General features: G+C 40.6%; 1 protein-coding gene across 6 annotated transcripts in view; it reads left to right on the top strand.

Moving 5' to 3' along the window:
• The window catches only part of carmil3 (capping protein regulator and myosin 1 linker 3), a 94,005-nt gene that overhangs the window by 10,455 nt on the left and 60,142 nt on the right, over window positions 1-23,408 (top strand). For all 6 annotated transcript variants that reach the window (XM_063462050.1, XM_063462048.1, XM_063462052.1 and 3 more), the window contains exons 3-10: window positions 5,331-5,381; window positions 7,359-7,418; window positions 7,500-7,621; window positions 10,524-10,618; window positions 11,045-11,115; window positions 11,285-11,358; window positions 20,736-20,811; window positions 22,569-22,657. In XM_063462050.1, coding sequence (XP_063318120.1) covers window positions 5,331-5,381; window positions 7,359-7,418; window positions 7,500-7,621; window positions 10,524-10,618; window positions 11,045-11,115; window positions 11,285-11,358; window positions 20,736-20,811; window positions 22,569-22,657 — 638 coding nt within the window. The remainder of the gene's footprint in view (window positions 1-5,330; window positions 5,382-7,358; window positions 7,419-7,499; window positions 7,622-10,523; window positions 10,619-11,044; window positions 11,116-11,284; window positions 11,359-20,735; window positions 20,812-22,568; window positions 22,658-23,408) is intronic.

Below are 23,408 nucleotides of genomic sequence, written 5' to 3'. Positions count from 1 at the left end.
TCAAAAGCGAGAGATGCTCGCCGAATTATGTAACTTGACGTGGTGAAACTGGGCCTGGAAGACGACTCTTTGTTGCACAGAAAATCTAACTGTGTGTTGGACTGTGAAAGAAAGCCGAGTACAAAGGAGGAAAAGAGACGGCCGGCGCTCGCAGCGTTGTTTCACTCTCGCCAACACACGACGTGCTTGTGTAATGGTAAACATTACCACTGCATCACCCGTCATTTTCCTTTCATGGCTTTTCCCCCTGCGAGATTGTCAGCGTGGAGTTTCTAGATTCGCCGTCTGACGGTGCGTGGCGAGCGCTCAGCTGTAATTAGGACTGAGTCTTCTTTCAATTATCATAAACACATGTTGGTACCCTGTGGCGGAGACGCTACGAAGTGTGACTGCTGACCTTCTCTCCTCCCACGAGAACGAGAGAAAGTGTGAATGAGTGTTTGTGCGCGCGTGAGTTATCAGGGCTGAAAGGGAACTCTGCCTCTATTTTTATTTCTCCATTGTATTGAGTCGCTTTCTCTCTTTCGCTCCTTCGTTCTCATTGTCTCAGTCCTTACTGTACCCGCTGCTCCTCTCCTTTCCTCTCTTCTTTCCTCATCCATTTGGCCTTCCTTACCTGCGCTCATTTCTCATCCCATCCGGCATCCCTGCATTTGCTCGCTTTATGCTTTCACTATTTTCCCCTCCCTTTATTGCTCTTGACCCACTCGTCCAATCCCTGACACTCTCCAGCCTCTATTTCTCCTCTCATCCTCTCATCTCCGTCACCCATCTACATTACAGTACTTCATCCCATTATCTGCCTCTTTTTCCCCAGTTTTTCTTTCTTATTTTCAGAGTGCCATCTCTTTGATTTAGGACTCCATTTTTATCAGAGAATTTGGAACAAGATGTGTTTCGGAGCTTTGCATCTCTCCCTCCCTACCACTCTAAAGTCCACTTACGAAGCAGGACCTGGGGCATCTGTGCTTTCAGACCCTCCTCTCTCTCTCTCTCACACACACACACATACGCACACACGCATAAGCTGACAGATTGACTGATGGCAGGGTTGTGTTCTTATGATGCTGGGTTCACTTGAGTGATGGTGGCTGACTCTGTGTGACAGGATGGGAGAGAGAGAGAGGGGACGAGTGTAGTCCAAAGCCAGCTTAGCAAGCTATTGTGCATCATTATACGTGCGTGAGAGTCAAAAAGCAGTGTGTGCTGTAGGAGCACGCTGAACTTATGCAAATATTGGCGATAGAATGTTTCTGATTTTCACCCCGGTGTGTGTTTGTGTGCATGTTGTTTTTTTTTTTTTTTTTAAATGCCCTTGTGGCCGAGCCAGAAATACCGCAGGCGGCCGAATCTGGCACTGATCCTCTTCTTGTTCCCTTCAGAGGCAATGCCGCAACACACATGCATACACATTTACACGTACAGACACACACAAGACCCAGAGACACACTTTGATTTGCGCCATCTCGTTTGAAGTGCAAGACCCAGAGCTTGACAGCTTATGATTAATATAAGCCCCCGCCCTCTGCCCTCTCTGCCGCGTGTGCACGCGAACACACAAAGCAGTGCAGAGATGCGTTTGTTGCTCTGTGCGCGTACTGTACACGCGGTCCTCTGCGTTTCACACAGATCCCACCCTGCCGTCGCAGTGAGCTTCGGGGGCCAGCCTGCTGGCTAGATCTTTGAACTAGAGCTTTGACACCGTGCCATCACCGCAAGGGCACCTCTGGACTCCCCCAACCCCTCACCCCCCATCATCTTCGCCTTCTAGTCCTTCTCTCGCGTTACTTCCTCATCACTTTTAGAGATTGTCGCCTGCTGTCTGCCTGGCTGACCAGATCAAAAAAAAAAAAAAGTCGACCATCTCATTTCAGAGGATTTCCTGGGTGGAAAACGAATCTTTCTACAGCTTTTAGGATTTGTGATTGATCTGCGGAATAGAAGGTTTGCCAGAATGTCACCTTCTATTGTGGGAGGGGGTCAGGGCAAGGTGGGCAGGATTCTGCTTCTGGCTCATCATACTTGACATTAGCGTCACTGCTTGTGCCAGCTGATACTTATTATCTTTATGGTTCAGAAACTGCTTCAGAAACTATTGACTTTCTTTTTCTTTTTTGGTTACTTAGGACAACCCATTTATTTATGTGATTGTCAAGGAAGAGGACAGACAGGACCAACAGTAATCTTCTCCATCCATGACTGACAGACGCTCATGTATGATAGTTACAGTTGATGGATACATATATATAAAACATGTATTTTAAAGCCATGTTTTTATTTTGGGTGCTCAAATGCAACTGCATAATGATGAGATACAATTAATTCCCATTTTTGATTCATTTAAATTCACATACAGAGATCAAGCACAGCAGAGCAGCATTTCTACCCAAAGCACAAAGTGCACTGCACCTGCTACTTAGCTAGAAACACATTCACTCACTCAAACTTCCTGAATCAATAACATTGTTCTTTACTTGCTTTGAGTTGTGAGACAAGTGCTCAGGGGCTGTCTGCGAAGTGAAACACTGAAAAAGATAATACAAAAATATTGAATAATCTGACTTGCTGCAGAATACAGTGTCATCAGAAGCTGTTGAAGTATAACCTCCTGGCTTTGGTGCAATCAGCTGATAATTTCCTCGTTGACTGTTATTTCCGGATAAGATGACATTCACGAGTGGCAGAGGTCGATATGTGTGCCGTGTCAGACTGTTTTAACAAGTTTGAGCAAATTTAATGACTTTAGAAGGTTTTAAACATTATTTTTTATATTATAAATTTCCCTTGTATACCAAGGAAGCAAACAAGACAAACAAGAAAGGAAAAAAAACATTAGTATGGATATCTGTGCATCTCTACTTAACAGTGATTGATTTAAACAGCACCGTAACTCTATAAGATGGTCTCTTATTTGCTTCTCTCTTCCACCAGTTATTTTCATTGTTAATCATTCTGCCACATTATCTTCTCCTTTCATAGATCCCTTGCAATACAATGAAAGCCCAAGGCGATTATCTTCCTTTTTATCCTTACCACCAAGCAAAAACTCTGAGTTATCCACCTTACTACATAATATATTAAAAATGTGAATTTTCAGTTTCTACTTGACAATCAAAATATTTGCCTTTTCTCCCTTTTTTCTCCCACTGATTGACTTTTATTAATCGACAGCTGTTGCTACGTTACTGCTACATCACACAAATTACTAATATGTACACCTGTGAAAATGTCAGCCTCCCGCTAAGCTGTGTGTGACAATTACAGCAGAAGATATAAATTATCATTCAGATTGATATGGGTGACAGCTTTCGGGGCGGTGGGGAGACTGACAGGACTGGCTGCTGCTCAGCTCTGAACGTTGGGCCATTCTGATTAAGCTGTCTAAAATATTAAAGTGAAGCACTTTGAAGTATTACTCTGGAACTCTGACTATTGCTTACTACCGTCTACCACTCAGTTGCTATCTAGCTACAATATAGTGTGGGCTGTTAAATGATGCAGGAAGCTAACTGAAAGGCTTATTGAGACTGACAGGCTGTTGTCTCCGTTGCTTTTCGCAAACGGCAAAAAGACTTGAACCTCGCCGACTTTATAAACAATACAGCGTGCTTTTTGACTCTCTTTAAACGCGGTCGATGCGGCGCGCAGACAACAGCTCGTCTAAGTCACACAACACATAATTAGACGGCTTATAAAACCTCAAAACAACAGGGATTTTTTATTTTTTTTGTAGAGGATTATTGGGTGCATTTTCCCTTCACTGCTGCACACGTCCCAGCCAAGTAAGCAAAAAATAACCAGAGTATTGATTTGTCTTTAACGATGCCTCGATAGCCTGTAAATGATATAACAAGAGAGGAGAAATCCTATGCAAGAGACTTGCTTCAGCATCGGGGGATCAAATCGGCGCCCATCAGCGAGCCTGCATTATTGATGCCTTTGTTTACATGATGAGACCTTCTGTCAGGTAGCAGGGCTTTATAGTGGTGCATCTGTCGTCCACGTCTTCATTATATATATTTGCGTCTCAACTTTTTTCCTTTTTTTCCCTCCTTCTGTGTGCTTCCCCTCTGGATTTATATGGGAAATTTGTGGAGGAGCTGTGATTGGACTACTTCTACAAAGGCCTCTCATCAAGCTTAGTGCAGCCTCTCTTCTCTGTTGGAGCCTGTTATGGATGCCTACATATTTAAGACACAGGGTTGATCTGTGAGATGAGCTTTGCTGGGAGTTGGTGAAGTATGGTGGAAGAGAAGACTTAATTATTTGGAGGGAAAAGTGGTGTCTCTGCCCTTCTATCGCCTCCTCTATCTCTCCTCTCTCTCCCTGTATCTCTTTGTATGTTTCATTTTCTTTCTTCCTCTCACTGCCACTCAGCAGGGCGCCATTAGCCATTCAGCGCAGAGAGGCCTTGAGGAATTGAAAGTGACAGAGCAGAAAAAAGAATAGAAAAACTGAAACGGGAAAGGAGACAGGGGACTTGGGAGAAGGGGGGAGGAGGAGGAGAGAAGGGTGAGGGCAAGAGGGGTTGGAGTGAGGTGTTAGGTGGGAGCAAACCAGGCAGGACACAGTGCCACATTGGGAGATGGGAGGGGGGGTTAGGGATTAAGCAAGAAAATGAACACATTTCCATGGAGATGAAGAGAGAAATCAGAGGAATGAAAGGATGCAAGGGAAGGAATTATGGACAAGACAGGAATGGAATTTGAAAGCTGGCTGAAAAAGAGCATGGAGACAGTGTGGTCGAGAGTTAGAGACGCGGCTTGGAAGGGCTAGAGACGCGCAGTGCATGCATGCATGTATTGAGTATGCTAATTATGGAATTTCTGAATTATGAATGAGATTAATTGCATAGGCAGATGTGAATTTATTCACATTTTCTTTCTCTTAATTTACCCCAGACACTTTTAAATGGTAATGGCTTTTTTCTGACAAAAGCACAACTCTTTTTTGCTTACTCTTCCTCTCTGTCTTTTTTTTGTCTTCTCCCTGTTATTTCACCAGTATTCTTGCCGGGGCGATGAGGCGTCTGTTGAATAAGTACTACTTAGTTCCATCACCACAACTTGGCACGATAAATTGGACTGTGAAATGACTTGCAGTCCCGGCATTATATGTCTTTGACACACATACGCACACGCACGCTCACGTGCTGTCGTCATTAGCTCACTAATGTCTAGGGTGCTTAGCATGACTTACGAGCCATTTGGATGAACTGCGGAGATGATTTGCTCTCTTTATGGGATGTTTGTGCTGTGCTATTTTTTGCTGCGATTTGCATTTTGCATTTCCTGCTGTCTGACAGAAATATAAATGTGTTCTCCCCTCAGGTCCTGGCAACATGGAGACTGTATCTCTTTGCTGTCAAAGTGCCCACCAAGGTAAATGTTCCCCCGCTCTCAGTGGAATTTTATGGCTTTCACTTGCCAGCCTTGATCTCATGGTAATTCGCACAAAATGTGACAAAAAAAAAATCAAAGGCTTTTCAGAGCAGGAGAAAAGAGATAACGATGATGACTGCGGTGATGATGTTATAGGATGATAGTAGTAATGATGACAATTACAATGTAGACGACGAGGGGCAGGTGGGATAAAACTAAAGCAGCAGTTTGAGGATGTAAATATAGTTTTTAGCTTGCAGCCAGTAGCTAAGATGCAGCTGGTCACCTTCGCTACTGGCTGTTTCAACAATACACTGTATATAAAAGATACAACGAACTTCTGGGTCACAAAAGTGAAGCCGGTAGTGCCTTAAACCTGTCTCCCTGAGGTGCCTCATTGGGTCAAAGTCTGTGGGCAAAACAGCCCCTCACTTCCTTAATGATCTCAGTAAACACTTTCCTTATGATTTCTTGATCTTTTGAGTGTCAATAGTCCCCACTGGAGTAAAGCGGAGAATAAAATGGAGTGTACTTCAGGGTACACTCAACTTGACGCTTCAAGTTGGTACATTAATAACCAGTGGGTGATGTCCTGGTGGCGCTAATCATCTTTTATCTACAGTTTATGTTTTGAACACCTTGATTGGTTAAAGTAGGAGGACTGTAATGCCTTTTAATAGAGCCAGGTTAGCCATTTGTCCTTGCTTCCACTATTTGTGCAAAGCTAACCTGATGCATATTTTTTTCTTTTTGCTAATACACTGTATATTAAGGTGGATGCAGTCAAGATGGTGCCACCAATTAGTTCTAATTAAGCCCATAAATAGATTTTGATCAGCCATCTTTGTGGTTTTGAAAGTGGATGAATAAGAAATCCAGCTACATTACACAGCCATTCATCAGTGACTTATAGGAAACCCTAAACGATAACCCAATTTATTATCTTTATTACTCTGAATGGGACCAAAATTTAATTTAAGATAAATGAGGTTGTGTTCAATAAGACTTGAAACTCATCTGGAAAGTGTTTACTGATGTCATAAACTTAAAGAGAAATAGGGTTGTTTCAGTTTCTATACTATCAGACTAATGTTTTGCCTCCTGGTGGTCATTATTAAGTAAAATAATTCAGTGGACTTTTGGCTTCACTTTTTTACCCCAAAACGGCTTCCATCTTTAATATACAGGCTGTGATATCACTACAGACATAGGAGTAGTATCTCATGTAGCATGACTGTAAATACATTTCTTAAAATGTTTTTCTTATTAGGCAGTACTAGTAGTGATCCCATTTCAAATTGCATTTGTTTGGCCATAATTATTTTCTATCATCACAGCACTGTGCACACTAGAAATGATGAGCAGTGAATTGATCAGAAGGGTTGTAAACAAGTCAACAAATCATCAGGGCGATGATTCTCTCTCACATGCACAGCTGTAGTAAGAATCTGGGGCAGAGATTAGGCTGCTGACCAGCTGACTTGCAGTGGAAACACTTTTGTACAGGACAAACATAACAGAAAATTCCAAAAGAAGGTATTTAGTCTGAATTTTAGAGTAGATCTATTGAATTGCTGCCAAAGTCGATCAAGATAACAGTTCAAGCTAGATTGGAAGGCATCCACAATGTTGTCAATAATCCCTTTCTGCAGTTTTGCACATCTAACCACTACTTATAGGTGGTGAGTGAGAGCGAACAGTTTCAGATGTAATTTTACTGGTCAGCCTGTGTTTTCTCTGAAGTTTAGGAAGCCTTGGCTTTTTCTTAATTCATGTTTGATTGTGTGTGTGTGTGTGTGTGTGTGTGATTTTACAGCTTCATTTGAGTTTTTCTTTTGAGCAAATTGGCATCATCAAAACTCAGAATCTTCTTTGTTCTGTACAATATTTTGTGAACAAAGCAAATGTTGGCCACAGCTGAGGTAATGTAACACAAGGATTTTGTTTGAGCTTGTGATGCATCTCTGCTTCTCTCAGGTCGAGGTCACCTTCAATTTTTTGGAAATCAGAGCAATGAACACCTACCCAGAACACCAGGTGAGAGCGGCGCTTCCTGCCAACTGTACCGTCGTAGCAGCGTTGACTCTCATGGGATTAAAACTGTCATTGTCGATACAGGTAATCATCGATACAGACAAGACGACCTACTCGCTGAGGCTGCAGACCCAGGAACAGCTGGATCACATGGTCAGCCACATCAACTATGCCCTCTCCAGAGTCTTCAACAACTCAATTTATGCGTAAGCAATGTCAAGCGTCGCCATCCTCGAGCAAAGTGCCGAAGCTTTCTGTTTTTGTGCTTTATGTTGCTGAGCAGCAAAGGCAAGTTGTCCCACGTTAACAGACTTTGACAGTGTGTTGGCAAGTTGGCAGCTTCACTTTAGGATTGCTTTCCTCTTTAACAGCCAAAAATCATTCTTATCTTGCAGTAGTTTCCCTCCAACCCATTTCTGTGTCATTGTAGACTCTTACACCTAGCAATCACTGGGCTTAATTTGCCAGCTGACACTGAGTAGGCTGCTACCGCGAGGCACGGTTTCGTTTTCTCGCTGTTTACGTAGTACTTTCAGTCAGTAGATGCTGTCGCCTCAACCCTGAAGTCAAAAGAAACACATTCTTATGCCGATGAAAATCCTACAGCGGGCACTGAACGTCCTCTACGCTTTAATCTAAAGCGGTAAAGCGCAAAGGATGCACACAATGAAAAGCCCAGACAGAGTGTCTGAAATTTTTGTCCCGCAGTCATTAGAATGTATGAGGAGGAAAGGAAGGCACAGAGTTTGTTTCCCTCTCTCTTAGTTCTCATCTACAATTTCTGAGAGCACTGGGATTGACTGTGCTCCACTATTGACCTGCGCAAGGCTATCTCTGCACTTTATCATCGTTCAGAATAGCTCTTTTCCATTAGGGCCGCGGCAGATGATTGCTTCCAGTGAGGACATTTAAAGAGAAATAAAGAAAGGGGAGAGAACACAGGGAGGAACCTTGTGTTGTGGGTTTAATTGTGCGGCCCGGTAACTGATTGGTACTGCTACCAAAAGTACACGATGCAGATAGTATCTAGAGAGCGTGCACGTATGCACGCTCTGGGGCGGATGATGATGATTGCGGAGATAAGGTAGGGATTAAGGTCACGGATGTTGTTGGGTGTTGTGTGTGTGATTTTGTTGACAAATGCGATTAAGGATGGTGTGTGTTGAATTCCACAGTGTAACGGTGTAATCCTATCAAAAAGCCAAAGCAGGTACAGCCGCAGTACTATGTGTGAACACAGTATTTGCTTTCTGATCCATCCATACACTCTCTGCTTACTTGTTGTTTCTTTCTGATGCAAATAAGGCAGAAAGGTAGAAAAGGTGGATGAGCTATGTTTTGCAGGAGTTCATTTGAGGTCTCAATGTTTAAGTCAAATTCCCTTTTAATGTCCTAATTTCACTGGACGTTGTGTAAGGATGTATCATTATGATACCTACCAGGGTGTGAGCCTGCTGGGAATAAGGGTTATACTCATTCATTCGAACCTTGGTGCATCCTTGTGTCTTTGTATAGTCTCTTGGGCACTACAGTACTCCACTTAAGCCACTGGGAGTTCAATGTCTTGCTTAAGGACTCTTTAGCAACAGCACCAAAGGAAAGAAGTATAATATTTAGAATGTACTTTTCCCCAAGCCTCTAACTGATACCAGAGGCCTTCTCATTACAAAAAAATACTCATTAATAATCCAGCCGTGTGCATCTCTCCATAAAATATAGATGACAAATATACTTATTAGCTATTGTTGCAGCGGGGTTCGTGGATTTATAGTGAACCGTCTCAATGGGCCACATACAGCCCACTTTGATCAAAGAAACTCTCATTTCTATCAGATTAAAGATAACTACATAACTAACTATACTTTTAATGCTATAGGTGCTTAACTAAGAGGTTTACCTTAATTACTTTTGTGTAGTATGAATAGCAGGGAAGTTCTAAAACTTATGAAAATACAGTTGAAAGTCTATTCCTTCCTTTACATTTCCCAAAGGTGTCAGGAGATTGGAGTCTTAGCTGGGCAGATACTGGCCCCTGGGCCTTATGTTTGACACCCTGCTCTAACTCTGTGGGAGGGTGGAGCTTATACCAGTTGACATGTTACCAGTCTATTACAGGAAGACAAATGATCATTCACGCTCACAATCACATTTATGGCCACTTAGCATCACCAATTAACTAAATGTGCATGTCTCTGGACTGTGAGGGGAAGCCGGAGGACTGGGAGAGATGCATGCAAACAAACAGTACCCAGCCTGCTGATGGATTTAAACCCAACAATTCCACCACTGTTCTGCCCTATAATGAGGCAAATCTCATTTTTATCTGGGTGCCATTGTTGCTGGTTAATCTGACAGGGAGAAACCTGAATCAGCTCAATCTAATAAAAAGAAATCCTAGCTAAAATGAAAGGTTCGGCTATTTTCACTTTATGTGCGTTCTGCAGCAGGCGTCTTTATTTAGTCAGAGGTTGTTTAGTCGTAGTATTACACCACAGGATGCCTAACACATGGACTTATTGCCTTTAACAGCTGAGTTTGTTGGCTGCACACTAGCTGAATGTCCTGTCCCTGCTCTTTCCACACATTTCCTGGCTTATCTCTACTGCATTATATGAATAAAGGCCAGACTAGACTATGGTTTAGAGGACTGCCATGAATGTAAGTCTCCTGCTTAAATTATGATTCACATCAAATGAGCTTTTCAGTCAGATCAATTACAATTTTGTTTTAGTACAAATGTACAGATTGAATGCAGTACATAAAATTACAATTATTAATTAATTAATAAGCATTTCACACATTAAGCTTCTTTTCTTATTGTCAGTTGAAATTGAAATTGTTTTTTCACATCTTCCCCCACAAAGAGGATAGAATTTTAAATACTGGATAACAGTTTAGTCAACTGCAATCAAAAATTTACATATTAAATGAATATAATTCCATTCAACTTCAGATGTACCTTGTGTTTCATTCAAATCTGCACATGATGGCCTGGGAAGCTCTAAGATGGTGGACATGGCAAGCATTAAACTGGCTGAACATCTGCACTTTGGCGTCATCATTGCCAGCACGAGCTAGCTCTGAATCTCCTTCCTCTCTTTGTTTCAGTCCTCCTATTTGTCGAGCAGAGGGAGAAATGCCCGATGGGGGTCACAAGTTTTCACCAAACTCTGAGTCATCATTAGAGCCCCAGAAAACTTGCGGTGAGAGCCCTGCTACCTTTCTAACCACATCTCACATGCACATTCATACATGCAGCACTTCAGAGTCCATTCACATGCTGACTCAGTAGCTCACACCAAACCATTTCAGAGACTTGTCCATAAGTGGGTCAGAAGACCAAAGTTACTGGATGCACTTGCTTCCTGCTAGTAATCCTATTAATCTACAAGAAGAGCTCCTTCATGGTTCTGTACTTTCATCTCACCTCAATATTTACAGCTAATCTCTCCCTCTCAGCTGACTATCTCTGTCTCACTCTTTCCGACTCCCTCTTTCATCTCTGGCCTGCACCCTCTCCCCTCTTCGTTTCTCCATGTCTTCTCCGCTACTTCATTCTGTCCTTGCCATTTCCGATCTGTCATGGTCTAGTTTGAATTGACTTGTTGTCCTCTCCTTCGTATTTTCAGGAGGTTTTTCTGAGACTTATGCAGCTCTCTGCGATTACAACGGTATTGGCTGCAAAGAAGAAGTGCAGTGGGTGAGGAAAGCATACTCGCAGAACAAATCCACTTGTGTTTGTTGTCTATATTACCTTTTGTAGATTGCTATTCTTTGTAGAGTGGAAAATATATTTTTCATGATACTGTCTCATATCTATCTCAAACTCTGTCTGTTATTGTTTTTTTCCCTCCTCCTCTCTGTTCCAGGATGTTGACACAATCTATCACTCTCAGGACAACAGGGAGTTCAACTTACTGGATTTCAGCCACCTCGACAGCAGGTGAGGTAGTTTACTGACATTGTGGCCATGCCTAGTCTTAGTACAGTGTGGGAGTTCGCACTGATTTGAACAGCTCAATTAACTTTTGCCAAATTCATGCTGCAGCAGTATACAGTGCAGCCGGTGGCTCTGAATCAGAGTGCAGAGAGCAAATGGACACATTAACACAAACTCATTGTATTTGATATTCATTAGTTCTGCTGGAGTCAGTCTTTGGCAGATGTATGTAACCCACAGACATCAGCCAGGCGTTTGGCACGCTCACTCGCGCTGCTTTGCCAGAATCGGTCTGCAGCCACCTTTCTTTTCCTACTGATTTAGTGGGTTTTTTCTTCCTTTCCAGTCTGATATGGAATACCCGTCAAGCTACATTTCTGCACAAGTCAAGGCCGTTCCACTGAACGGCTCAGTATAGGTGTAGTTCTATACCAAGTTTTGCATATGAGTGTGCAAAATCATTTCATTTGAAAAGATTCTCACAGGGATCGCTTAGTTCCCAGATAGTTCCCACATACATGTACTTCATGTGATCAAATTAGAGGCAAGTACAGAGAAACTTTTGCCAGTTCAACAGAGGAAGGTTTCTAGGGTGAAAGTCAGCAAAATCAGTTTTCAAGTGAAGGGCAGCAGATTTTGAGCTATTTATGACCTGCAATTTTACCCGCTAGCCATCCAATTCACAGGTCTACGGAAACCACATTGCTTTATGGGCACGGATCTTTTGAAATGAAATAAGATATAGACCTTTTTTTTCCTGCTTTCTTTTCTCTTCACCTAATCAGAGTTGAGGTGGGAGGTTTTACAGAATTATCCATTTGCTCCGGCTGGAGTTCAGGGTTACAGTTCTCTAATTGGTCTCTGGATGACAGCTTACAAAATCATCTCCTCGTGTGGAGAATAACAAAGTTTGTATCTGCTCAACCAAATTCTTCCCTGCTCTCGAGGCCCAGTTTGACCTTTTCATTCTGTCAACATAGAGAGGGGGGAAAAAGGAGACATTATTACCAACATGCATGAACTGATTTATGGCTCTGAACTGTAGAAGATAAGAAAACTGTGTAAATTGATTATGGGTCCAGAATTACCGTCTCACTGGGTTTAGGTGTGTTGTAAACAAATGTAATAAAGCGGTCGACGGGGAATTGAAAGTCAAAACTCAGCACTTAAAACTAATGGTGATTTTATATCCCAGTGCTCTGGAGTAAAGACCAAAAACAATAAAAACACATCTGTGTTCTTGGGCTTTATGAGTGCCTAGTAGTTTTGGAAGAGGTCTGCATTTTATTTTGCATCACGGTGGGCTGTTTTTTTTTTCTTCTTTTTTTTTTCTGTGTGTCTCTTCAGCTGTCACTGTTCATCTTTTCTTACATGAGAGCGGCTATTTGTCTAACAAGACCCTCCGTGGTTAAAATTTTGAGTGCACTACTCTTCTGTTGACTCTCTGGCTCCCTTTCCCTCCTGTGCTTCTGTTGGGTTTTGTTAGAAGTTTGCTAAGATCTTAGATGATGTGGAATGAAACACTTTCAGAGGCAGAATCCACAACTCTAAGATGCCATGTGTGCTCTCCTCTACTTCCCTGCTGGTACCTTTTTTTTGTATGTGTGTGTGTCTACTTTTTCAGACGTATAGTGTCGGAGCGCAGAACTTGCCCAACTGATACGATCATAAAAAGATTTGACAGCTGACATGCAAAAGCAGAATTCAGATGAGCTTATTTTTATTTCAAGATTCATTTATTTATTTGTTTTGTCCTTAAAAAGCCCAGAGGTGTATGTATGGTTTCTACTTTCTTGTGTAGCAACAGCACTTCTGACTTGAGAGAAAACATATTCACATTTAAAAACGTAGATCTCATCATAGGAGTGAAACCTTGCTATGGTGGTAAATCAAAAATCCATTCATAGAAACATGATTGCAGCAGAGACTCATGAATATATTAATGTCTTTCGCATTGAGAGCCCAAATCGCTGCCTTTCTGTTGTTTTTGTTGTTGTTTGTTTGTTTTTTTCTGGACAATTTCTTCATATTCATCGTGATAAAGTGGGAGCTGCCTGCCCGTACTGTTTTTCAAGATCTTCCCTCAGCATATTGTTCCCATGAGCCCACAATCCCATGCTCAAGAGTCTGTCTCTCTCCAGCCCGTATCAAATCACGGCTGATAAAGGAAACAAAGAATATCACAAAAAAATAAATAAATAAATGCAGGAAAGTAATCAAGAAAGTCTGTAAAATGGCCACACATGGTTGTTCCATGATCATGTGCCAGAGGCTATTTGTGGTGCATTACTCTCTTCCTCCCTTCCTTGTCCTTTCACATTTCTATTCCCTCCATCTCCCCCGATTGATCTCATCTACCGTTACCGCGAGCGACAGGGCGATGCTTTTTCTGCTGACTGCTGTCTGTCCAAACACAGACTGTGCTCACTCGTGTTGACTGAAAACGGACACCTTTTTTCAGGGCCCGTCTCGTCCTCGTCATCTTTGCTTCCTGTATTGGCTCCCCATTTGTTCTCCTCGGCTGAGTCGCTGTCACTCTGGGTTCTGTGTGTCTACTGCAAAGTCACAAATAGGTGGAGTGTGTGTGAATTTGGGTAGAGATTCTGTGGTTTCATACAGTTGCTTGTTTGGCGAGTGAGAGAGACAGAGAGAGAAAAAATTGTTACGCCTTGCTGACTCAAGTACATGTAGAGGCACCTCTTGGATTGACAGTCCACCCTCTGTGTGCATACACACATGCTAATAAGCGCTTGTCTATGTAGAGTGTCCAGCTGCTTTCCAACTTTCTGACTGGTTTAATTTTTCCTGTTACTAAAGTTGGACTCCATAACAAGCCGGGCCATCTGCCCCACCTGTCACTATTACTGGATCTGAGTTGTGTTTAGAACGGAGTTAAACTGTAACTTTGATTCATTGCAATGCAGCACATTCATATGCTTTGAATGGAGCTTTCTTCCTGCTGGAGCGGCTGATTGGATTTGCTTGATTTTTGCAGCACTTAGAAGGCTTTGAATTTTATTATGAATATTTACAGTCTCCCGAGGATGGTTCAAATAGTTACTGTCAAGATGTCAGTCAAGATGATTCTAACGCTATCAGACAGTTAGGCTAGATTAACCACTCAGACTCTGTTGAAAGGTCACTTAGCACCTGTAATGCTGATAAATGACCTTATAGAGTATTTTCATTAATGTATTGTTTGGCAAGTAGTGGAGAGTCTAAGAAATTTTGATCGTCAGTTTGATGCCCAGCCAAGATTTGGTTATTTTAAAAATCCACATTCAAATAATAGATTTTCATAATTATTTATGTTCTGTTAGCCGCTTGGATCAGCTGCTTGTTGTGTGTATGGTTTCCCAAACATGTGTGTCGCCAGCAAGGAAGATGCGGAGTGCCCTCTGATGGGCAAACTATGCGACATCAACTCCAATAAAATGGTTGAAGGGCATTTCTTGTATCTATTGTTTACTTTACTTTTGAAATTTTCATGTATTTGACGTTAAAAATGCTTATACTGATAGATCTGTAAATTATCAGCCGATAACACCGATGTACGATAAATCTGATAGGTCGATCAAGAGTTTTCAATCTTGGTACTTTATTAGTCTTCCTTCATGATAGTGATGCACTTATCTCTTTGCAAGAAAACAATTAAGCATACAGTACTTTGCAAAAGTCTTGAGCTATCCTCTTTTTCTTTATATTTTGCTAAGAATGGGAAATAGTGCAGGAGTTTATTGAAACCTGAACGGCATGAACTCTCTTAGGTAGCTTTCATGTAATTAGTAAGGAGTCTTCAGGAATAGTTCTCCGGGCTTCTTGAAGGACATTCAAAGCGCTTCTTTGGAGGTTGTTTGCCTTTGGTTCTGTTCTCTGTCAAGATGCTTCACTGCTTCAGTAATGTTGAGATTTGGGCTCTGGAGAGACCAATGATAAATGAAGCTGTTGCAGTCAGATTCATTGGTCAGTGTTAAGCAGCTTAACAAACAAAAAATAGTCTTCTGAAAATGGTCAGATTCAAGTGTCAGGTATAAGTAAAAAACTTACAACGTCTTAAGACAAACTTTTAATAAAACCAGGAAAACTATTTCTTAAGACCAATTTCATGAAATTTCACAAAAAAATCTGGCTTCTTGGAAGCAAAACAGAAAATGAGGGGTGATCATGTTTAGAATGATTTACCCAATGCAGACTCAAGGCACAGAATTAAAGAACAGAAAACAAATATTTATTAAGGCCAGGCAGACAGTACAAAGGCAGGTGAAAACCATAAATCCAAACTGGAGATACACGAGGGAAAACAGAGGCGTGTAAACAGTAAGATGCAACAAAGCCCTTAGGGTAGACAAAGGCTATAAATACACTCTACATAATTAGGGTAATGGGAAACACTGGGGTACACAGCTGGAACTAATCGGGGAAAACAAGACAAGGGAAGCAAAACTAAATACAGCACACATGAAACAAGACACTATCAAAATAAAACAGGAAGTAACTGAAAATAGGAACATTAACACAGTGAAGGAGACTTAAGAAAACCCGGAGAGTATGGGGTAGGTAGGATAAACTGAAGGAAGAAATGCAATATTAACAAACTATAACCCTGAACAGAAACTAGACAGCAAAACTAATAGCACTCTGTGGCTATAAATAATACATTTATAGTTTAAATAATAAATAATGATACATAATAATATAGTGTAAATAACAAAACCCAACCAGCAAAAGGAATAACACAAAATCTCAGAATAATAGATGAAAAGTAAACCAAGAACCAAGATAAAATGAACAGCCAACAGAACTAGAAAGTGCAAAATTAAAAAACACTGGCTCAAAAACCCAGGACCATGACACAGCCTGACATGTCTTAGACACATTTTCAACTGTGTCTAATTTTTTTCCACTTTCTGCCAATCTATTTTCATTATAAAGTAATGTGACTGTTGTAAATCAAGAAAATGTGCATACACAGCTTCTTAGCTTAATTACCTACTTTGTGTGGTATGCAGGCTGCGGGTACGAAAGAAGGCTGTAAAACTGACAAAAAATCAGACCTCTGCCTAGATAAAATTAATAGTTTTGGACAAGCAATTCTATGACATGATCCGTTCTTAACAGCCTGCAACACAATGCTTAATGGTCCAGAAATTATGGCTTCCTCCTCTACAACCCACTGAGTCAAATTGGACCCTTTGGCCTGCTAGTTCTGGCCCACAGTCTGTATGTTTGACATCTATGTGCTCCAATTATATCCTCTAAAGTACACCCAGTAACAAGAACCTAATATTTTCCAACTATGCTTGTGGAAGAACTGTATACAGTTAATTCCACACGTTTCTGGGCACTTTGTTTTTTGTAGTTATTTTAGCCATTTACCAGAACATGAAGCTATAGTTATATGCGTTATTGAATATGAATATTTGCTTAAAGTGCACATATTCTCTGTCTTTTAACAGAAACACTGCATGCACCATTGAAGAGTTATAACCATTTTTCATTTCAGGCACTTAGATGTAATTGGACAAATTACCATAATCATAAATTAAACTGTTATTTTAATGCTTTATTGACAATTCCTTGCAGGTAATAGCTGCTTAAAGTCTGGAACCCGTTGACATCACCAAACTATGGATTTGCGATGCTTGATCAGGCCTTTACTTAAGCTGTCTTCCTTGTGTTTTTGTTTTTCCTTCATTGTAATCGATGCTTGATTGGGTTAAGATGAGTTGATTGACTGGCCTTTGCATAATTGCCCATCATGACCTTTAAAAACCCTTCTGGGTAGTTCTTGCAGTGTTTGTCTGTCTATACCATGAATCGCTGTCCAGATAACTTTGCTGCACTTGGCTGAATCCAAGCAGAAGTTTTAACTCTCCTCCTCACAGTTTACTCATCTGTTAACATCATCAGTTAACACTAGTGACCCAGAGCCATGATAGACCACACATGCCCACGTATCACACTTTCTTCAGTGTGTTTTCTAGGGGTTGTAATATGCCTCAGTTCATGAGCTTTTCCAAGCTTTTTTTTTTCCAAGCTCCATGCTTTTCTCTTTCCTTCAGTCATTTTGCCACAGGCAATCATTTCATCTGTGCAAAGGAGCCAGTTTCAGAGCTGGTCTGGCTTTTTCAGATGTTTTTTGTCAAACTCTTATCTGGCCTTTCTGTTCCGAAGGCTAGATGTTCTGAATGGATTTTTCTTTGCTATGGAAAGGATCCTCCTGTCAGCCACCACTATTGTCTTCAGTGGAGTTCAGCCTTTCCTGTGGACAAATACAAGTTTATCAGTGTGTGTATATATGTGAATCTAATTATCCAGTCCTGAAAATACCCTCTTGCCTTTACCCAAAACTGATTTTACAGATAGAAGTGTGCAATCGATAGGGCAGGACTATCTGTAAAAACAACCATCTGATCAAACTTGAACACTCTTTAATTTTGTTTTAATGTATCGAATTTGGCAACAGGACAATAAAAAACAAAAACAACAACAACAAAAGTGACAGTAATTGTGATCAAAGCTAAGCAGTGAGAAGAGCAGGCATATTCAGTTAAAGAGACCAGCTCAGCCTTATTGATATTGTACAAGTTGCATAAAACAAATTTCAAGTTGCTGTATTTTCCAATTTACATATCCATATCAAAAATAATAAAACCCATAAATAAATAAATCATGAACAACAATAACTCTTAACCTGCCATGCCTTAAAAAAGCTTCATATAGAATCTGATATATTTGAAAAGTCCAACTGTTTAACGTATTTGTGAAAAAGGTCCCACATCATGTTAAATTTCTGTCTAAAGGCCCTTAGGTGTTTCAAAGTAGAGCAGATCCAACACATACTAACAGCTTCTCTTATCCATTGAATATGTAGGGGAGCTATGGGAGATTTTCGCTTAAGTCGTGTTCTACATTTAGGCAGTAAAGTAGCAAAGGCAGTATAAAAAAACACGATCCATCAGAGCATTAACTGGTTTTCCAGTGATATTTGATCGGGATCTAAAATTTCTTCCCGGAAGTGCTGCAAAACCGTGCAAGATCAAAACAAGAATGTAATTTTCCTGGGACTTGACGACAAGTTAGGTTTGTCTTTATAAAATTGAGAAATGTTAAACTTCGTAATAAATGTAGGCGGTGCATGCTTTTAAATGGAGTTAATCCAAAAAGATGATTTATGTGCATTATGAAGGGCATGTCTTCAAAGATCTTCTCCCGTAATTCCACATCCAATGGTGTTTTGAAAGATTTCAAGGAAACCAGATGAAAGGAAGGATTCTGAGAATAAATACAGTATATGAAATCATTCCTTTCTAGTTCAAGTATCGAAAACCTGGACACTAAGGGAATGTTTTGCTCATAAAGCTACAGATTTGTAAATATCTAAAGAAATTATGTTTAGGTTATCCAACTTTATCAGACAACTGATGGAAAGGGGCAAACGTTTTATTAATATAGAGATATTTAAATGATTTAATACCTAAGTTGGGCCAAGTTTGAAATGATTCATCTGTTAAAGATGGACGAAAGACATGATTTACAGTTACAGGAGCAGATATTGAATATGTTTGGCTATGAAAACTGTGCTTGGATTGCCTCCAGATTCCCAGCCTTATTATACTAAAGACAATAATGTCTTTATTATACTCAGAAGAGGAACTTTTCATGGAGTGAGCTGAGGCTGACAGAGATACCAACTCACGAGAAGCAGCTTCCATTGTAAGCCAGACTGATGACAGCCAAAATGAGTCAGACTGCAATCAGAATTGAGTTCTTCTTAAATTATTAGTCCAATAATAAAATTTAATATTTGGTAAACCCATAACTCCCAATTTTTTAAAAACTGTTTGTAAAAATTGCTGTCTAACCTGTGGGGTGTTTTTATTTCAAATGGAGTCCTTGATAACAGATTCAATTTTACAAAACAAACTTGCTTTAGGAAACTGGTATACGCTGAAATACTTCAAACACGAAATGCTCAAAATACAGTATTTATGTGCATTTATACTTTATTTTCCTTTTTGGTTAGTGAGGAAGAATAGTCCTGGCAGGTGTAAGACAGCTAAAGTAGAGGGGTTCCTTTGACACCTTTCTCTGTGATTGCTCCAACTGTATCTTGGTAATCCTGTTTTTCACACTTTATTTGCTCTTCACTGGTTAGAAAAGTAGTCTCTGAAATGTTATTGTTAAAGGAAAAAGCTTCAGGGGGTGTCTATTCCTGACCCGTATGCAGGAAAATCGGTCAAGTATCCATGTTGATATCGATGTGCATTTTCCCCAGAGCACTGTAAGAAGTGACTGTTGACTGGCCACTCTGCTCTCTTGCCTCTAATTCCTTCTTGCTGCAGATGACTGAAGTTTGAAAGGGATCAAGTTTCATATCCCTGTTCTAAACCTAAAACGATCCAATTAAGGATATAAACTGCAGCAGATTGACCCGCTGTGCCACCGCGTCCGCACGTACCAGTACAAATTGACACATAAACACCAACACGCTGCATGACTGAGCTGGACATCATAGAGGTCAATTACATGTCCTGCTGTCAAAACATGAATCAGACAGTGGTGATGAATCTTGACGTGTGCATCATCTGCTCGCTTGCACAGACTTGGCCGTGTTTGTCAGAATGGACTGGTCTGACGGCTGTCATGCTAATGAAAAAAGAACACAGCCTGTAGCTATTTTATTCCTCTGAGATAAACTGTAATGTCCTGGCTACTGCAACAGAAACATCCTTGGTCAGATTACTCTCTTTCCTCCTCCTTTTCCCCCCCTTTCACTCTGTGTTTTCCTCCGTATCATCCTTTCTTCGTCTTTCCCTGGGTGAATTCGCTTTCTCTGTGCCTCCCTTCTCTCTGTGTTGCTGCTTGTTTGTCAGATGATGTATAGCAGGTGTAGCAGCAGTACGGCCATAGTTGGACCTTGGAGGATTCTAAATAACACCCTCTCTCGCTCTCTCTGTTCTCTCACTTTCTCCCTCCCAAACACATGCACAGGATCGTCTGTGGGCTCTATGTCTGGGTGTACAGTAGTGGATGTAGCAGTGTTTGAGGTCTGTAGCTGGGATCAGAGTGTGGCTTTATTGAATAATCCACTGACCCGGCCATCGATCTTTACATCTCTCTCTCCTTTCCTTTTTTTCCATTTCACTCTCTGCTTCTTCTCCTCAGCAGGACTGCAGTATCAGTCATCTTTTAGAAAGCAGCCCTGCCCGTGCTGTTCTCCCTGTCACAATGATAAACTGCTTTTTACCAAATGCGGAGCATAGAATAAGTTTGGCCTGAGATAATGTAAATTTATAGATCAATGGGATCAAATGGTTTTGAGCAGATGGAGTTTGCTAATTTAAAGTTTTGAATTTTATCTGTCTTCTTCTTTCCAGGGACTTGGCAGTGATTGTGGCATCCATTGCCTACAACACCTGGTTCACCAAGCTGTACTGCAAAGACATGCGCATAGTAAATATCTTTTTTTTTTTAAATCTCCCTCACTTATGAACTGTCTCCCCAGATGTAGACTAACAATGTTTGTAAATGTTTGCTCTCTTGTGTTGTCTATTGATTTATTATTTTAATTGAATCAGCTTGTCTCTTTGGCGTTTTTAGAAAATTGTAATTTCTTTGTTTCTCAAAACGGTAAACACTTAATAGTTAGCATGCTAACACTTAATGATAACAATTGTTAAAATAAAAGTAAATTAGTGTATAAGGTGCACTTAAAGTCCTTTAATTTTCCCAAAAATCGACAGTGCATCCGGTGCATCCTTATGTACTGGTTGTGCTTACTGGTTCGAGGCCAGTAAGCACAGCGCTCAAAAATCTGTCAAAAAATGTTTTAGTACGACTTGGGTAAGCTACGAAGCCCCAGCGCTTGATGGATTGTCGGAGCATTACGGCTACCGTAGTCAGGAGCCTCGCGAAGTGATCTGGGTCCAACACCCCATCCGCTTCAGGTCCCAAAGTCAAACGAACACTGCGGCCTCGCTGAGAGTTAAAAACTGTCCTTCATCTTTAATAAAATGATCAGCGTTGCTGCTCTACCAGATGTAACAATTAAGTTTAACATCCAGGCATCCTTGAAAACAGAATTTATTAAATTTAATGAAGTTAGCAGGAAGTTAGCATGCTAGTTTTCACGTAAACATGATATAGCATGTTCTGACTGAGAGATTTCTGAAAATTACAAATTAAAACGTAAATTAAAACGTACAGCTCTGCTATCACTTCCAACATAAATGAAGACAGGAAACTAAACAGCAGTGAAGTTTGTAGGGTTACTGAAGTTGGACTAGCTGGTATATAATGATGTGCTACGTGATCGTTAGCGACACAGCTATGTTAGCATAACATAAACACAGTGAGGCTGGAGGACGTGGGGGTTCCCGATGGTTAGGGACAAATGCAGTTACATGGCAGGATGCTGTAAACGGACCAAACTTCAGTCATGAGAACAACTGAGATAATTCATCCACAATAAGAGGTTAGTCATTAATATACTACAACAACATGGGAATAGAGTGGCTGTGGGAGAATTCAGCATTAATGAATCAATGGTACGGAAGTGGAGGAATTAAGAAGAATGCGTTGAGTAAAGTTTGACTTATCTGACTGTTTTGTTTCGCTTAATGCGCCTCATAATGCGGTGTGCCTTATGGTCCAAAAAATACGGTAATTTATTGAAAGTTTATCATAGAGTTAACTCTTCTTTTTAGTCTCAACAAAAATGAAATGGTAATTATACTCATTATAATTAAGACACTGATTGATTTTGTGCCTATTCAAAGGCATTGTATGTAAAACCAAAGATAAAATATGATTTGAAGTTCATCTAAAGATTGTTTTCTAACATCAGTCTATAGACTTCTTCTTTAAAAGCAGATACAGGGCAGATACAGCATCTTATTTCCATTGTGCACTGGGTGGATTTACAGCTTGTCTTTTTATGAAAAAATAAATGACTCGATCCTGGTTTTGGATCATTAGGCAAAAAGTAATTTCTAGAATAGAGCATCAAGGGCTTTAGGAAACTATCATGGGCTTTTTTTTTCTATTTATGTACTTAATCTTTTATAGGCACAACAATAAAATAGATGCAAAAAATAAATAAATAAATTGTAGATTATTTTGTTACAGCCCTGCTTGTAGTTCACTTTTCCTGTCCTCCACTGCAGCTCGACACCACCATATTCCACATGTGCTGTGTGTTTTTTCTTCAGGGGTCAGAGGTGGTGGACCAGGTTCTGCACACAATCAGCAAGTCCAACAGTCTGGAGGAGCTCACTCTGGAGAATGCGGGACTCAAATCGTAGGTTTCCTTTTTCCTGACATCATCATCAGCCCTACCCTCACCTCTCTTAATCTAATTTCCTCTCCTTTTCTTCTCCTTGCCCCTTCACCTCTTCTCTTTTATCCTTTTGCACTCTCCAATCTTTTCTCACTCTTTCTCCTTCCTTTGTCTCCTCTCTTTTCACTTACACAAGTCTTGTCTCACCTCTTCACCTAAGCTCACCTCTCCACTTCTCCTCCCCTCCCCTGCTGTCTCTCGCCTCTCTTAACCTCCACTCTTTCATCCAATAAAGCTCAAATAAAGCCTCCCCACCTATCTGCTTGTGGCAGGTGTATTGTTTCTCCACTGAAATAGATGTGAAATTTTGGGCTTCACCTGGCAAGACATTCCACCTTCTATGTATGGCTTGTATCATTTAGCAGAGCAGTTTTCTTATTTAGTATTAATTGAGATGAATTGGCTGCCTGAGGGCACGATGATTTACTGCAGCATATTGATGGAGTTTTTATACTTCCCCTGTGTTAAATCACTTCCAATAGAAAGGGTCATTTTTGTTGGAGGTGCTCTACAAGCACTATGCCAAAAGCCCTTACCTTCAACAAGAGAATAATAGACTTCAATACAATACAATATGTTAAGATACTCAAATAGTATATGATTTAAGGCGCCTATACTGACATATATAGTTTCTGATGTGGAATTTCAACACAGATTTCAGGCACAAATATAAAATGTCACTTTTCACTTGATTGTTTGCTTCAAACATTAA

This window comes from Pelmatolapia mariae, linkage group LG18 (assembly GCF_036321145.2).
Source record: "Pelmatolapia mariae isolate MD_Pm_ZW linkage group LG18, Pm_UMD_F_2, whole genome shotgun sequence".
Taxonomy (NCBI): Eukaryota; Metazoa; Chordata; class Actinopteri; order Cichliformes; family Cichlidae; genus Pelmatolapia; species Pelmatolapia mariae.
Note: the sequence above shows the minus strand (reverse complement) of the source record. Positions and strands in the feature narration are given on the sequence as shown.